At 56.3% G+C, this 16,401-nt stretch overlaps 1 protein-coding gene across 7 annotated transcripts in view; it reads right to left on the bottom strand.

Moving 5' to 3' along the window:
- Positions 1–2,403: 2,403 nt before the first annotated feature.
- Positions 2,404–16,401, bottom strand: part of YJEFN3 (YjeF N-terminal domain containing 3) — a 47,971-nt gene continuing 33,973 nt past the window's right edge. For all 7 annotated transcript variants that reach the window (XM_030540016.1, XM_030540014.1, XM_030540008.1 and 4 more), the window contains 4 exons: positions 15,162–15,272; positions 12,302–12,415; positions 9,160–9,310; positions 2,404–5,047 (listed from right to left, as the gene is read on the bottom strand). In XM_030540016.1, the coding sequence (XP_030395876.1) occupies positions 4,848–5,047; positions 9,160–9,310; positions 12,302–12,415; positions 15,162–15,272 (576 nt within the window). In that variant the 3' untranslated portion in view covers positions 2,404–4,847. The remainder of the gene's footprint in view (positions 5,048–9,159; positions 9,311–12,301; positions 12,416–15,161; positions 15,273–16,401) is intronic.

Genomic DNA, 16,401 nt, shown 5'->3' with positions numbered 1-16,401 from the left:
CTCTGCGCGGGGCGCTGCGCTCCTGGAACCGGCTCGGGCGCACTGGGAGCGCAGCGCTGGCTCCGGGCTATATAGGGGGCCTTTCCCCCGCTCCCTCCGCCATTGGTTTGCGCTGGGCTCCGGCTCTGACAGGAGAAACCAGACCCTGGCCGCCGGCGGGGCTGGAAAGGTGTCAAGGGGGCGGGAGGGAAAAGCCCCGCTGGGGAGGGCTGGCCACGCGCGGGTTGCGGGCCCTGGGGAGGAGAAGGGGGCCTGGCTTTGCAAAGTCTTTAAAACTGGATGAGTTTGTGGCTGGGAACCGACAGCAGCCCAGGACGCGCCAACTCAACCCAGCCCCTGCCAGGGCGATAGATGCAAAAGCTGCAGAGGTCTGATCCCCACCCCCCCAGCACACACACAGCACCCCCACCCATGGAGATCCACACCCCGCCTGGCACAGCATGGAGTGCACCTCGTCCAGCACACTGGGTGAAACCAGACAATCCCAATGCCCCCCAGGAACCCACCCAGGCAAAGGATAACAGACAAATACACTGTCACTCGTGGGCCACGGCGTCTGTCAAAGCCATCGCTTTGTGTGGGCCCAGGCAGGCAAAGGAAACCTGCACAAGACCTTCAAAAGAGGAGTTGGGGCTTAAATGCACAAACTTTGCTAGATACTAATGATCATGGACTCCACTACACACACACACACACACACACACACACACACACACACAGAGGCCACTTCTCCGGCAATGGTCCCTTGGGAGACATTCCATGCCCAGGCAGCGCCAACCTGGCAGGACTAGTGACACTGTCATTCATGAGTGGCACAATTAGCTGCCTGCTTTGGCCAGATGGTGCTTCCCACGCAAGGGCCCAGGGCGAAGAGGAAGCCCAGGGGAAGGAACTGGCATTAGCAGGCTTGTGGAAAACGTGACCCTTGGCACAGTGGGGTACCCCCAGGGGCCGGCAGTCTGCAAGTGGGTGGCCATCACTGTGACTCACATCAGAAGGTTTATTCTCCATTCGCACTGGGGGTAAGATGTGCCTTTTTAACATGGAGGGAAATTAAACTGGCTTCGCTGTCCCTTGGCATCTTCAAACCAGCTCAGGTCGTTTCCTGGAAAGCGACAGTCCCTCGGTTGGGCAGGATGCAGGAATCCCTGGGTACAATTTGTTGGCCTGGGCGAAGTAGATGAGGGACTAGGTGAGTGTAACAGCCCCTGCTGGCCTTAAGGGCTGTGAATCTCTGATGCCTCCAGGAGCCTGTCGTCAGGTTCCTGAGAGCAAACTGCACTTTAAACCTCCCTCCTCCCCACCCCCGGCCACTGGGGAATCGCTCCTGTTCTGCAAAGCTCCAAGAAATCCAATCCAATGAGCACCAGGCATGGAACAGGGCATAGCAGTACTCCTGCCAGCCCAGGAGACAGACCTTTCTCCTCCAGCAGGAAACCAACCTGCAAGGCCTCAGCACCTGCTACCACTTAGCAGGGGGCAACAAGATGGATTAGCCCCCTTCTGCAGATGCACAAGCTCAGGAGATGTCTGGAGATGACTCATTTCACAGAGGTAGGACTGACTAGCTAACAACCCTCTCCATGATCACTCGGCCTTCTGGCGATGCCAGGGACCAGGTCTAAGTTCCACTTGGCACCTGACCCACAAGGTTAGAGCAGCCTTGGGGTTGCTCTGACGTACACCTCTGACTGATGGTCCTTGCGAGTGGAGGACTGGCCCAGCAGAGGCAAACTCTGCACCCTACTCCTGACACCCCGCATCCCATGCAATGCAAAGGGGCTGGATTGCTTTTGAGGCTCTGGCCTTGCAGGATATGTCATTTCCTGGAGAGCCACCTCCTGGGAGGTGTATCTTCAGATCACACCCATCACAGTATTTCCATGGGGAGCCTCAGCATTCCCCCTCCAGTACTGATAGTGCCCATGAGGTGATCAGTACAGGTGATGTCTTTGGGCAGCATCCAGCACCCTGGGAACCCATCTCAGTCAGGATCTGTGCAGTATTTAGCATAGCGGGTGCCCCAGGCTCTGTGTTCAGGGGTACCCAGAAACTGCTGACACCTAAGCTCCCCTCCCACAGGCACAGCTGCCAATCGCTAGGCAGCTGGAGACATTTAACTGGCGTCCAGGGGCGAGCTTTCCTTCCCGCACAGCCCCCTCTGTGCCCGTCTCCGGCATTTCCAAATGTACTGCAGATTGTTCTCCTCACATGCAAACCCTGGTGCACCTCAGTGTACAGGAGCCAGGGCTGAGCAGAGGCTTTGACTCTGGCAGGGTTTCAAGTGGCAGCCCACGTCCTTGTACAGCCTGAGTGGAACTGACAGCCCTGCTCTGTCTTACGGGCCCCAGCAGCTCTTAACACCCAGCTGACACGCTGAATGAAAAGCCCAGGCACCTTGGGTCAGTTCCAAGCCCATCTTTATTAGCGGCGCTCCCCCCTGAAGCTCCAGGAGCCCACTGACAGACGCAGGCCCCAATCCCAAGGGACCAACCTGTCCTGCTGTGCTCTGCCCTGAGTCTCTAGTCCGTTCAGGTCCCCCTGCTGTCACACACACACACACACACACACACACACACGCACACACACACACACGGACAGCATGACAGGGCCTCGATCAGAAAAACGCGAGTCCACGGGGGGGAGAGGCCAAAGCATCCTGGGCTGGGGGAAGAAGGGGCATAACCAGGCCAGAGCTGTGGCCTGGTGGTGCCACTGAAGCAAGTCGCTTGCCTCGTGTGCCTGGGGAGAACGAAGCTGTAGGGAGGCTCTGGGCTTGATTTTGCTTCCATTGAGGTCAAGGACAAAACTCGCCTTAGCTGCCCTAGTGCAGAATCAGGCCATGTGTCACTCACCCCAGGCCCCACCTTAAATGCTATGGGGGCAGGTCCTGCTGCTGCTATCTGCTGGCACAAGGAAGCGTCAGGCTGGATTTGGGGACGCTGTGCAGCCCCCTGGACCGTGCAGTAAGCTGTGGGGGTGCCCCACTGCCGAGCTGGGTACTCACTCAGCAACAACGCCCATTAGCCGGGCGACAGCGTCGTCCACAATCCAGCCCCCGCCAAAGAAACGTACGAACATCAGCACAACAAGCTGAGCTGGGATGCAGCGTTCGCTGTGCAAACAGCAGCAGGTCCTCCTCTCTCGCTGGGTCTCGCTAACTGCACCGGGAGGGCGGCAGGGCTGCGCACAGGTACTCAGCACTGGTAATAAAATCGGGTTCACCCACCTCTACTCTGCTTCCTACTTCAGAGAACACACTCGCCAGGCCAGTGCCCGGGGCAGTCTGCACAGGGAAGGGGAACCTTGCCACCTAAGTGCCGCTTTTTCATCTAGCTGTCCCTGGAAACCGGGAGCTGCTGCAAACAGAGAGGCTACAAAGAGCTTTTTCTCAGAACAAGTGGACGATGATGTGGGGAGGGTGGGGGGGGACTGGCATATGGCCCCTGGAGATTTCACTGATCTGCAGAAAAATGCAGGTTTCTTCCCGCATGGCAAAGCATCCAGGCTAGGAACAGGGTTCACTGAGGAGCCACCCAAATCAGTGTTGTCTGCGGTAGTTAGCCGGGTGGCCATGGTCCTAGCCTAGGTCCTTGTTCCCTCTGGAGGAATCTTCTGCTGGTGACATGTGCTGGACCGCCCACCACTGCACTCAGCCAGTGCTGGAGGACACCTGCCAAGCAGGGCAGAGCTGAGCACCCCGTGAACCCACGGCCTCAGCTCCGCTTTCCTCAGTGGTGACCCCTTGGGTGATGGCTGCCCCAACCATTCCACTGGCTCCAAGGCCTCGCGGGTGGGCGGCTCAGTAACCCCGAGCTCTTGGCAGTGTGGGGAGAGCAGCACAGAAATCTTCTAGGCCCCCTGTCCACAACACAGCAGCCAGCGACCCAAGGAGAGCCCTGTTCTCTGGCTGAGGGGCCGCTGGGCAGTTACAGCCAGGGAACAGCAAGTGCAGAGGGAGGTCATTTCCTTCCCTGTCCACATGCAGACAGATCCTGCCGTGCTCCTCAACCGCCACAAGGGCCAGCCACCGAGGCCCGCAGGGCAAGAGCCGGACTAACTGCTGCTGGAGGAAATCGCTCCCTGATCCTTCCTCCTGTGCCAGGGGCTTTGCCTCTCTCTGCTCTTTCCACGGCCGGTGGCAGCAGTGACCTGCCAACTGGCTGGCTGCAGAGTAGGCTCCTGTTTACAAAGGATTCCTGTGAAAAGGGCATTGATAAATCCCAACGCGTGGATCATGGCAGGGAGTGATGGAAACGGCCGGTGAGGTCAGATGGGCCCGTCCTGCCAGGGGCCGAGCGTACGTTTCCTCCTGCCATACGTCCTCCACCTGCCTTTGGGGAGCAATTCGCCTTGGAGGGGCCTATCCAGCAAGGTGCTTACATGGGTGCCCATGTATCTGAGCTCCTTGCAGCCCAGGAACAAGCCACCCCTCTTCCTCACCCTGCCACAAAATGACACAGTGGCCTCTATGACTTCACAATTCAACCCTGCGCCCTGGGCTGAGCCAGCGGGGGCATGGGACCCACGGGAGGGGAGGGGTTCGGTTCAGCGCTGCCTTTGATCCCCTAGGCCCGCCTCGAGTTTAAATGATCAACATGAAGGCTTGGTCACGGTGGCCTGAGATGCCCAAGGACCTCCTGCCAGCAGATGCCCTCCCTGGGAGCTGCATGGCCTCTGGCTGGGAAGCCAGGCCCTGCTGCCAGGATGCAGCATCCCAGCAAGGAGTCACCTGGCTGGTCAAAAAAATACAAAACGCTTTGAAGCCTTTTTATTATGGTGGAGCTGGATGGCTTTTCCTCTCCTCCCCCTCCAACTCCCCTCTCCATCCCCACCACTCCAGAGCCTTAAAGCGAAACCACACACTCTGTGCCTGGGTATTCGGGCAGGTTGAGCTCAAATTTCTTCTGCACGTCATAGGGCAGGAAGCGGCCAGCGAGGAAATGATGCCTGCCCAGGAAGCGGGTGGCGCACTGCTTGGGCGCAGCCAAGGAGACGAGGACATCGGGGCTGATTCCCTCGCTGTTTCCCATCTCCACGTCCCACCCTGCCGTGGCAAAGGAGAGGAAGGAAAGGTGAAAGGCAAGCCGGGCGGGCAGGAGCAAGGTGTGTCTGAGCAGCATTGACAGGGAGGGAGGAGTTAGGTGGGGAAAGGGGATGCCCCACAACCCAGTTGCATGCAAGGGGAGGTCTGGAGTGTGGGGGGGTCAGAGTTCCCAGGGAGCTGAGCTGTTAATCTGTCCCTGCAGGCTCTTGCACGTTGGTGAGGAGCAGATTTTCACACTCATTCCTACATCTGCCTTTCCCCCGTGTCACTAACAGGAGTGTCCAGATCACACGCACCCGCCCAGCACCATGGGCACCAATCCTTGTGTGACAGTGCACGTCATCTGCTTCATAAAAATATGTTTAGAAGTGTGATATGAATATGCTTCATGCAAAAGGTCTCTTGTAAGGTATCATTACAGAGCTTATAATCTACTGAGTGTGGTGATCCTCTTTGTATGAATGTATCGTTCTTGTATCTGAAACTATGAATCTGAAGCATAACTCTGAGGTCCTACTGTAATTATGCAAAGTGTGGGCCATTAATGATGGGTTAGAATCTTGTTGGCTCCCATTAAGCAGGACAATTGATCGTAACTGGTTTATTTACCTGCAAGCCTTCCTGTCTAGGTGCAGGCCAGCCCTGGCAGAATGGAGGGGGTCTCACAGGACAGGTGACCATGTCACCTGATACTGGAATCCATCTTTAACCTGGTGCTTTTCCATTTAGGAAGGGGGTGGGAACCCAGAGAGACAAAAGATTCCAGCCTTGTGCCAAAGATATAAAGGGGTGAACAGAACAAAGGGGATCCCAGTCATGAGAAAGCCCCTGCTTTTCACCTAAGACGCCTGCTGAAACTAACAGGGACTGTACCAGGGGAAAGCATTGGGCCCAGACTAGGGAAGAAATCTAGTCTGTGAAAGAAGCTTATTGGAACATCTCTGAGGGGGAGATTTACCTGTAGGACCGCCCCGAGGATTCAGGGGGCCTGGGGCAAAGTGGGGGAGCTGCGGTGCTTGTACTCACCCAGCGGCGGTCTGAGTCTTCGGCGGCATTTCGGCAGCGGGGGGCCCTTCAGTCGCTCCACGTCTTCAGCAGCACTGAAGGGCCCCTGCCGCTAAAATGCCGCCAAAGACCCAGACCGCCACCAGGCCAGGGCTCGCGGGGCATTTCGGCAGCGGGGGCCCTTCAGTCGCTCCACGTCTTCAGCAGCACTGAAGGGCCCTCCACTGCCGAAATGCTGCCAAAGACCCGGACCGCCGCCAGGCCAGGGCTTGTGGGGGCCCCTGTGGGGCCCAGGGCAAACTGCCCCATTTCCCCCACCTCTGGGTGGCCCTGTTTACCTGTAATCAGTTTCTTAATGCATTAGGCTTAGACTTGCATGTTTTGTTTTTATTTTGCTTGGTAACTTGTAATCACTTAAATCCTACTTTTTATAATTAATAAAATCATTTTTGGTTATTAATAAACCCAGAGTAAGTGATTAATACCTGGGGGAGCAAACAGCTGTGCATCTCTCTCTATCAGTGTTATAGAGGGCGGACAATTATGAGCTTTATACAGAGTAAAACAGATTTATCTGGGGTTTGTACCCACTGGGAACTGGATGTCTGGGCGCTGGAGATAGGCGACCTGCTGAGCAGTTTTTGGTTGAAGTCTGCAGCTCTGGGAGCATGGACCAGACCTGGGTCTGTGTCTGCAGCAGGCTGGCATGTCTGGCTCAACAAGGCAAGGTTCTGAAGGCCCAAGCTGGCAGGGAAAACAGGCTCAGAGGTAAATTCAGCACATCACATAACACTCCCAAGGGGGCTTCTGTGACCGAACCCGTCACACCTTGGCTGGGTGAAGAGCCCCTTCGTGCCCCTCAGGAGCGATCAGGGGACACTGTGTGCTCTGGCTAGTCTCTAATGCCTGACAATGCAGCCACTTCTAGTGTGGAACTCAGCAGCTGTGCATCTGGCCCACAGCAACGCTGCGGGAGAGGAAGCAAAGAAGGAAGCCGGATCCAGTTCTTGCCACTCAGGGAATTTAGAGAGAGGCAGAATGCCTCTTCCTAGGCTGGAATTCAGCTAGGATCAGTGAGCTGCGATACCCCGTCAACCTCGCCCAGGGCTATACAAATAAATAACCAGACGCAGAATGCCAAGCAGCAAGGTGGCTGGTTTCCATCCCACCTGGTAGATTAATGAACTCACTGGCTCCTCTGCCCACACCAGCTGGTCTCGCACCCATGACCCACCGGACAGAGTGGAAAGCAGCACTAGCAGACCTCTGCAGCGCCGTGCCAACTCAGCTGAGGAGTGAGGCGTGTGTCCGGCCAGCCTAGGGGATGCAGGGCCGGGCAGAGCCAGAACAGCTTCTCCCACGCAGGCCCTGGCATTAGGTGGGAATTTGCACATTAAATCTCCAGGGCTCCTGTTTGTTCCTCCCTTGGCTGGGCCGGGCAGGGGTTTTCACTGCAGTTGATGGCAATACCAGGCCCGGCCCCCAGACACGACTGTGTTTTGAAATTACATCATGTCTCACTTTGGGGAGCATAGTATTTATTACAAATGCCTTGAATGCATCGCGAGGCAGCTGCCTTTCAGCTGGGAGCCAGGGCAGCTGGCACGTGAAGGACACCCAGGAATAGGGGAAGCTGGCACACAGGAGACAGGGTTCAAATGCTCCCCAGGGTCAGAGCTCCAGAGGAGAAGCTAGGTCACTTTTGGAGGGAGGAGAAAGGCTGTCTCGGTGCCACGCCGGAAGCTAAGCATCAGCACAGCATCTAGCTGCTCGGCCGGATCCCAGTAATGCACCGCGCCCTCCTTCGCGTCACACTGTGGCAGGGAAAGCACGCGCCCATGGAAGCTGGGCATCCGATAGCATAAGCTCCAGCGTATTACTGTGCGAGACGCCCGCTCCAAGCTCTGACAACACCCCCTCCCCATCCTGATCAGTGGCATCCCCAAAAGACGCTGCAGGTTGGTTTTGTAATGTAAGTGGATCTCCCCGTGGCTGGATCCCACTGTGGACTCGCTTCTCAGTAGCTGCCTGAGGCAGGATTTGAACCCAGGCCTACAGGCAGCATTTGCACTCCTAAGGCCACTCACTCAGCCGCTCCTACAAACCCCATTGAATGTCTCTTGTCAGCCCAGCAGAGACCAGGCAGTGCTGTCTGCCGGCTTCGCTCTCGCTAATCTGCCTCTCCCCTCAGCACTCCAGTTCACTGCTGCATGGGAGAGGCCCCAGCGAGGTCCCAGAATGGAACAGGCTGAGAACCACTATCCTAGTTCACCAGTGTCTTTCAGTCCGCAAGTCAAGGCCCTTTACAAACTTAGCCTCGGGAGGCTCATACCATGTTCCCTAATCTACACAGGGAAGGAAACTGAGGCAGTAACCCACTAACCCTCACTTCCCTCCCAGACCTGAGAACAGAACCCAGGTGTCCTGACTCCCACCTCCCCTATGCTATCCCACTAACCCTCACTTCCCTCCCAGACCTGAGACCAGAACCCAGGTGTCCTGACTCCCACCTCCCCTATGCTATCCCACCAATCCTCACTTCCCTCCCAGACCTGAGACCAGAACCCAAGACAGTCCTATCCGTCCTCCGCTCTTATGCACACGATGATATAACTGATCTGGCCTGGGGATTTGCTATCCTTGAAGCTGTTCTTAGCACGTAACCAGTAACCCCAGGGGTCCCTGGCTGCAGAGGGGCTTGAGAGAGATGCAGGAGGTGGGGGGGGGTCCTTACTGGGTTCGCTGGTGATCAGCCCTTCCTACTGTTGGAGCTGTGGCTGTGCCCAGAATTTTGCCACCCAGGACAAAGGCCCTCGATGGGTCAGGGCTACCTGGTGGATCGGATCCTGCCGGCTACTCCAAGGGCAGGAAAGGACAAGCAGGAAGGGAATGGGACCACAGAGGGGGGTGGGAGGAGCAGAAGGGGAGGGCGAAGTAAGATCATGTGGCTGGTGCGGGTGAGACCCTGCAGCCACTTGGACCTGAGGTGGTGAAAGGCGGGTAACCAGGGCTGAGGATTCTTGGGTGCAGGATGGGGAGAGCAAGTGCCAATAGGAGAGGGTAAGGCGAGAGGCGGGGGTCCCCCGGGGAGGCTTTGGGATCCCCACCTGAGGGCACATCCAGGCTGACGATGGGGATCTGGATCTGTTTCAGGGTGGCTAAGATGCTGGTATACGGCTCCTTCACCTCCCCGGGCTCGGCGTCGACTCCCAGGATGGCATCGATCACCACGTTGTAGGCGTCGTTGATCAGCTGGACCTGGAGGGAGCGGGACCCAGTCAGAAACCCCCATCTGCCAGCCTGACCTCACGGCACCCAGCAGGGGGGCTTCATCCAGCCCACAAGCCCTCTGTGGACTCCCGCGCACACAGGCCAAGGTGACCGAGTGCACCCGCTCCAGTGCACTGGGCTGCTGACTCGCGGTCCTGGCTGCGCCACCCCATGTTACACCTGGATGGACCCTCATGTTGGAGCACGGCCCCATCCCCTCTGTCTGTCGAGCTCTCCGTGGCCACTGCCCCTCTCCTCGTCACTCCAACGGAGACGGAATAGATGTCAGCATGCTGGCTCCGTGAGAGCTGCAAGGCCCCAAAGGACTGACAGGACCATTCAATGAGAAAGAGAAGCATCTCCCAGAGCCTTCTCCCACCATCCAAGTGTCCCTCTACAACATGCCCTGGGTGCAGAGAAAAGGACTAGATGCCATCCAAATTAGCTGGGAACTTTTGCCCAGCCCAGCACTGAAGATCAACCTCTAGGAAGAGTCTGGCCAGCTCGGCTGCTGGAGAGAGAACAGCTGGGGGCAGTTTATATCTATCGCAGGGGGCTCAGGAGGTGGCTTGGCAGGAGAAGTAAGCACATGTGGGTTGTACCAAGCACCATTCAGCGCTGGGGGGCGCGCTCTAGGCACAGGCTGGGGGGGGGCTGTCTGTAGGTGGCGGCTGCAGCTACTGGGTTCGGTTAGAAGCTGTAACCATGAGCCATTGGCCTCGGTTGGTGTGACAGCAGACTGGGTGGCATCCAACAGGCATGATGAAAGACCATCCGGCTCCAGCTGTCTAACTACACGTAGCAACATGGCTTGTGCAGTTTAGGCCAGGAAGTGAAGATAATCCCATGCACAATGCAAACGGCAGGAGGCTATAGGGAAGCAAGCTGGAAATTGCCACACCTGGGGTTTGGGCAGCATACACCGGCTCTTACAAAAATTGCCAGAGGATCTTTAATGATCACAAGTGGCTGGGGCCCTCAATAGAAGAGGAACAGTCCCCTGGGGACGTCTCCAAAGATGAAGACAGAGCAAGAGAGAGCGCTCAGACTTCTGAGTGCAGCAAGAAAACCCAGCTTGATTCATTTGTGTCATTTTCTATCGTTCTCCTGTGGAGGTTTCTCTTTAAGGCCTGACCACAGGCACTGGAGTGACAGGTGGCTTCCCAGAACGAAGAAATCACAAGATTAAAGTTACCAGGCCTGGCTTCCTGGAGGTTTAGTAAAAGCTGCTAACATCCAGGACGCCAGAGTGAAAACCTGCTGGGCTGGCCAGAAGCAAGGTCTTTAAAAAAAATTAATGTACAGGGTTATTTTTTTTGTCTTGATGCTGAACTTCTATGGCACAGCTTAAAAAAACACTGCCCCCCAAAAGGAGCCAGGTTGTAATAGGTTTTTAATTGAACATATTTGATCTTATTGTTGCTGTAATGAGAAACTTCTCCTACTGTGCATTTCCAGAGCCTGCGGCAGAATCGGGGACCAAAACCCCAAAGGGTTTGAAAGCAGTTGTGCTCTTGCCCACGCAATGGAATGGAGCCACGTGGGACAGTAATTTGAGGTCACATTCCTCCAGCCGAGCCCAATGTTTGAAAAAGAAAACAGCCAGCAGTGTTTGTTTGGGCCGGGAAGAAATAAGACTCAGTAATTCCTTTTCCAGCCGTGAGCAGATTACACTCGCCATTTGGAGGTTTTGGAACCCTGAGGCTCGGATCAGACGCCTGAACAAGAGGCCAAAACCATCCCTGCACGGAATACACCTCGAATCTAGTCTGGTCTCTGCTTTTCCCACTAATCTCAGCCTTTGGGTTCCACACACACTAGTATTAGACCTCGGGGGGTTTAACCCAGGAGACCCTGCTCCTTCCTTCTTACCAGGATTGAAAGAACTGCATGTAATTAGAGTTTTTAATTATTTGTATTACCATGGCACTAGGAGCCCCAGCCATGGCCCAGGAGCCCATTGTGCTAGGGGCTGTACAAACATAGGGTGAAAAGACAGTCCCTGCCCCGAGGAGAGTTAGAGCTGAAAGGCTCTGCTCAGATGCATGTGACTGGCACAGCCAAACCCCTCCCTCCAAATCCCCACCACCCCACCCACACTCTGCAGCTGGAGTCAGAGCACAGGCTGTAGCCACAGCACTAGGGGCCGCTCTTTCAAAAGAGCTAGAAACCTGATGTTCTTCAAGCCCTTGGACAGACCCAGGGGCGGCTCTAGGCATTTTGCTGCCCCAAGCACGGCAGGCAGGCTGCCTTCGGCTGCTTGCCTGCAGAGGGTTCGCTGGTCCCACCTGCGGGAGAGGTCCGCCGAAGCCACGGGACTAGTGGACCCTCCACAGGCAAGCCGCCAAAGGCAGCCTACCTGCCGCCCTCGCGGCGACCAGCAGAGCGCCCCCCGCGGCTTGCCGCCCCAAGCATGTGCTTGGCGTGCTGGGGCCTGGAGCCGCCCCTGGACACACCTGACGCCCTGCAGCACCAGTGTGCACAGCAGCCTGACAAAGCCCCATGGGGGCTGATCAGGGAATCCCCTGGCCCATCTCCCTCGTGAAAGGGGAGCTCGGCACGGTACAATTGAAATTATCTGAAGCCACTTCCCTTAGGCACAATGGCAGCTTGGTGAATCCTGCACAGGAGATGTCCCCTCACCCCCCGCATAGAAGACTCCCTCCCCACTGGCCATTTAAAAGTCTCCCAAGGTCCCCAATGCCTATAAAGCCCCTGCTGTGCCAGGCTGCAGAAATCTGCCCCCACCCCACCACCCAACACTAGCGTAAGCCAGGCTTTGACGACTCTGAACCCCAGAAGAACTTTGGCTGCTGAGTTTGGGTTTCTGATGGGGTGCTCGTGTCTCCAACATGGCTGGAGAGCGTATGCTCTGGATCTGAATGGGGGCCGGCTCGGCGGGCAGAGTAAAGGGGAGAGGAACCGCATGTGCGCACACACCCATGCCCACACGCTCCGTGCCACCGGGGCATCACTCACCTCCGTTGGCAGGTACGAGAGGAAGGGGATGTCCATCTTTTCGCACTGGGTGGTGAAATCCCGATAGAGGGAATTTGGGGACCGCTTGGGGTAAAAGATGGTCGGCTCGTATTCCTGAGGGAGGGCAGGGAGCAGAGAACGTATTAACCCGCACTCAACACACCTCTTCCCACCCCAGCCCCTTCCTTCCTCTGCCCCACCTTGACTGGCAGCTGCATGCAACCCAGAAACCTTGGTCCTCTGCCTCCCCGACCCCCGCAGTATCTTAAAGGGCCACAGGCAGAAAGGAAATCTCCTGGGGCCCAGTATCGGGGGTAGCCATGTTAGTCTGCATCCACAAAAACAACAGGGATTCCAGAGGCACCTTAAAGACTAACACATTTATTTGGGCATAAGCTTTTGTGGGTAAAAAACTCCACTTCTTCCTAGAAAGACTTGCCCTGAGCCCAGTGGGCATTGGATCGGGAATCGCCATGGCACTAAGCAAATGGCTGCAGGGGGGTTATTCAGCTGGATGGCCCACTCGGAAAGACTGGCACAGCCGATGGCTACCAGAGGGATGGGAAGGGTGGTCTTGTGGCTATGTACAAGGGACTCGGGACTCCTGGGTTCCACTGGAAGATGCAATTCCCTGAGTAACTTCGGGCAAGTCGGTTCTCTTGGTCATCCTACTAGAAGAGCAGGGAGAATCCTGCACCGCCCCAGGGGAGTGGGGTTTTAATCACTCTTTGCAAAGCATTTGAAGGGGGGGCATGATGCAGTGCTAGCATCTTTGCGATGGGTTTTCTAACCAGACTGGCTCCTGATCATATCCAGTGTTGGTCCTGGACTTTCCTCTGGGGCGTGGAAATTGGCCACTGGGAACATTTCCAGACACACGCGGGCATCCCTCTGGGTCTAGTTTGCAGCAGGCAAGTGGATGAGCTTTGTATTGAAAGCAGGAGCTGGGTCTAACCCACTGGCAGACCCCCAGGGACTTGTCTGGGTGGGCTCCTGGGGGCTTCCCACAGCCCCTCAGGGATCGGGGGAGGAATGGCAGGATGACGCTCATGGTTACAGGGCCCAGCTGGTTCCTTCCTGGGAGCCTGGCATGATCTAGCCTGTGTTAGCCAGGAGTAATGGAGAAGGATCTGCTCTTGCCGCTGACTGCTGGGATACAGGGAGCACTGAACGAAGGCGGTTGGGTGGCGTTAGCAGGCGTCCAGGGAGATGTTGCATTTGCTCCCATTCAGTGTTTGCCGCTGGGCCTGCCCGGCTTTGGACCACGTTGGGACCTCTGCGACTGACGGCGCTTACAGAGACTGCAGCACCACACGGGACAGATCCCCCCACTCTTCCCAGGCTCTGAGAGAGCCAGGAAAGACAAGCCACCCCCGAGTTTACCAGGAGAGCGAACTCTCTGCCCTGCTGGGAGCACCCCAGTGCCCCCCTCACTCACACCCCCCCCTGCTGCTGTGACATCTGGCAGGGAAACACCAGCCTCATGTGTCTATCGCAGCAGCTCTCCCTACTGAATCCTGCAGCGTATTGACCCTGTAACCGCAGTCCCATGGCCCCCCGAGGAGACAAGCCCCGGTCAGACAGATCTCGCTGCCGGGGCGTGGGGCTCCGGAGAAGCAGCTTGCTCTTTTCTTAGCTTTCTCTGCTCCATCCCCTCCCACCCTGCCTGACCCTTTCCCAAGGGATTTTCACTGGGAGTTGCTGTTTTTAGCTTGTCTGATCTTTGTGTGTCAGTCAGCTCTGGCAGTGTTTAGCGGCTCCTGAATTTTCTGCAGTTTCATGACTGGACCTGGCGGACTCTGGATGCAACCATACAGACAAGGGATATTCACCTCCCTAGAGCATGCTGTGATGCCTCTGCACATTGGACATGAAGGCTCTGCACCAGCCCTGTGCCCAGTAGTCCCTGGCACTGGGGATAGCACTCTGACTAGGGTTATCCTCCCATTTCTAGGGGCCAACGGGAGCAGAGCATAAATTAGAGCAGCCCTGGGGCTGCTCTCATTTGCTCTGGGGGCATGGGGGTGCTCAGAACACGGTAAGCACAATGGTGGCTATAGCTCCTCAACCACCCCAAAGTCCCACCTCCCCCAGCGTGTCCCAGGGTGCGAATGGAGCAGCTGAGAATCGGGCCCATTGAATGCACAGGCTGCTGTCTGCCCTCTAGCTGATGGGATATCAGACCTGCTTAGGTCACGCAGCCCCCAAACTGCATTTGCTTCCACACTCTGGATCTCATTGCAAGATCAGGTTAGCTGCCCCAGGACTCCAGTAACAAGGGAAGGTTGTTACAGGGGTTTTAGTACTGGTGAAAGGCGCCTCTGTCCCTAGAACAGGTGGCTCATAGACAGTGAAAGGCCACCCCCATCCCTCAGCTCTGAACGGGTAGATAAGGGGAGGGGTCTAGTCTGTGTGACCCACTCAGTCCTGGGTCTCTCTGCGAGGGCAGCCCACAGAGGTGCCAGGTCCTGCCAGGGGTACCGATTGAGTTTGCCCTATGGAGATTCGTCCCCCAGGAAACAGTCTAAGAGTTTCCTGGGCCCCCAAACAGCCCCTGGGTGTCAACCTGGGCCCTGCAGATCTGAGTCTGGTGCCAATTGGTGATGCAGAACGGGGATCCATACCAGGTCCCCGTCCTTGCATCTCCTACTGCAGGTGAAGAATCTCTGATGAATGAATTAACAGGGGCACTACCCTGAGGAACCAAAGAGCTGCCTCTGTCACGGCCGCTGGCATGGACCGAGAGGCCATGGGATCAAGTCTCCTCTCGCCTTCTGAGATCGCAGCCTTGGGCCACTCACCCTAGCAGCACAAGGATGGTGGCAGAGAAGGAAGTGGGTGATTTGTTAAGGATACTTACAAACACCCGCAAATGCCGTGCGCACACCAAGCCGATGGCACCGTTCTGATGGGGCCCACACACCACAAGCACCGTGGGCTGCTTCCTTGGGAGGGACGGCAGAGGGAACACCTGCAGAGCAGAGAAAAACAATGGGATCAAAACCCTGCAGCGTCACTGAATCTGATCTCCATCCCCATTCATATCAGCTTGGTCCCCATGGTAGGAATAACCTCCCATGTCTCTTTCTGGCCTTTCATCCCAAAGGTGCCTAAATCCATAAGCAGAGACAGGAAAAACTGCATCCATTGCTGAAATGCAGCCACCTCTGGGTTGGAACACAGCAGCTGTTTAACAGGGCAAAACAACGCTACACCAGTGGTTCAGAATAGGAAGTGGACACGTGTGCTGTATCCAGATGAAACTGCAACAGAGTGGGGAAAACAGAATGGCGTTACACCGACTGGAATTTAGCCAGGCCACTGGGATTCACACCTCAATGGTTGCACAATGTGATCACAGAGGGGCCAGACTTATCTGAAAGACGGTGACCCCAGGAGCATGGGACTCATTAGCCCCCACACTGGGACACATAAGCCAGGCTGGAAGCACCCCGCGAGACATGATGTAATCCCAGCCCCTGCAGCCATCTAGCAAGCATGTCGTGTGTGGAGCCCGTGAACAAAGCTGCTTTCTTGTCGCAGCGAGCTAAGAAGCTGATGCACAGCACCAGGGAGCAGGGCAGCTTGGCAGGCTCCTAACTGTCTCACTAGCCGCAGCCCTGTTGGACGGAGCAAAAACAGTTTGAAAATTACCAGGCTGCACAGACTCTGCAGGGAGAACCTGCTATTTATCCACTGGCTGATTTTTCCTGCTCTTGGAGTCTGGCCTCTAGTTCCATCCAAACACCGGACACAACCAAACAGCACAAACTCTTTACGGTCCCTGACATCCTGAACAAGTTTTTCAGTACCTGCGCCCTGGCCGGCTCCGCTGTCCATTGGCTGGGACTCTAGACTTTGGGCAGTGCCATGTTTCCGGAGTCTCATGGCTCCAGGAGCGAGGGAACGTCACCATTGCTGGGAAGGAAGGACAGAGACAGAGAAGTCGCTGCTCCACGAACCCCCTGCCTGGGACTTGAGACCGCACCTTTCAGCCATGAGGCTGTTCCCGCCAAGCGCTGAGTTTGGGATTAGAGCTCGGTGATCGACCGATTTTTCAGTTCACTGGCAAGTCTGAATTGTTTTAAAAAATTGTTTTG

The sequence above is a fragment of the Gopherus evgoodei genome, chromosome 22 (assembly GCF_007399415.2).
Source record: "Gopherus evgoodei ecotype Sinaloan lineage chromosome 22, rGopEvg1_v1.p, whole genome shotgun sequence".
NCBI lineage: Eukaryota > Metazoa > Chordata > Testudines > Testudinidae > Gopherus > Gopherus evgoodei.
This window is presented reverse-complemented; position numbering and strand designations above follow the sequence as displayed.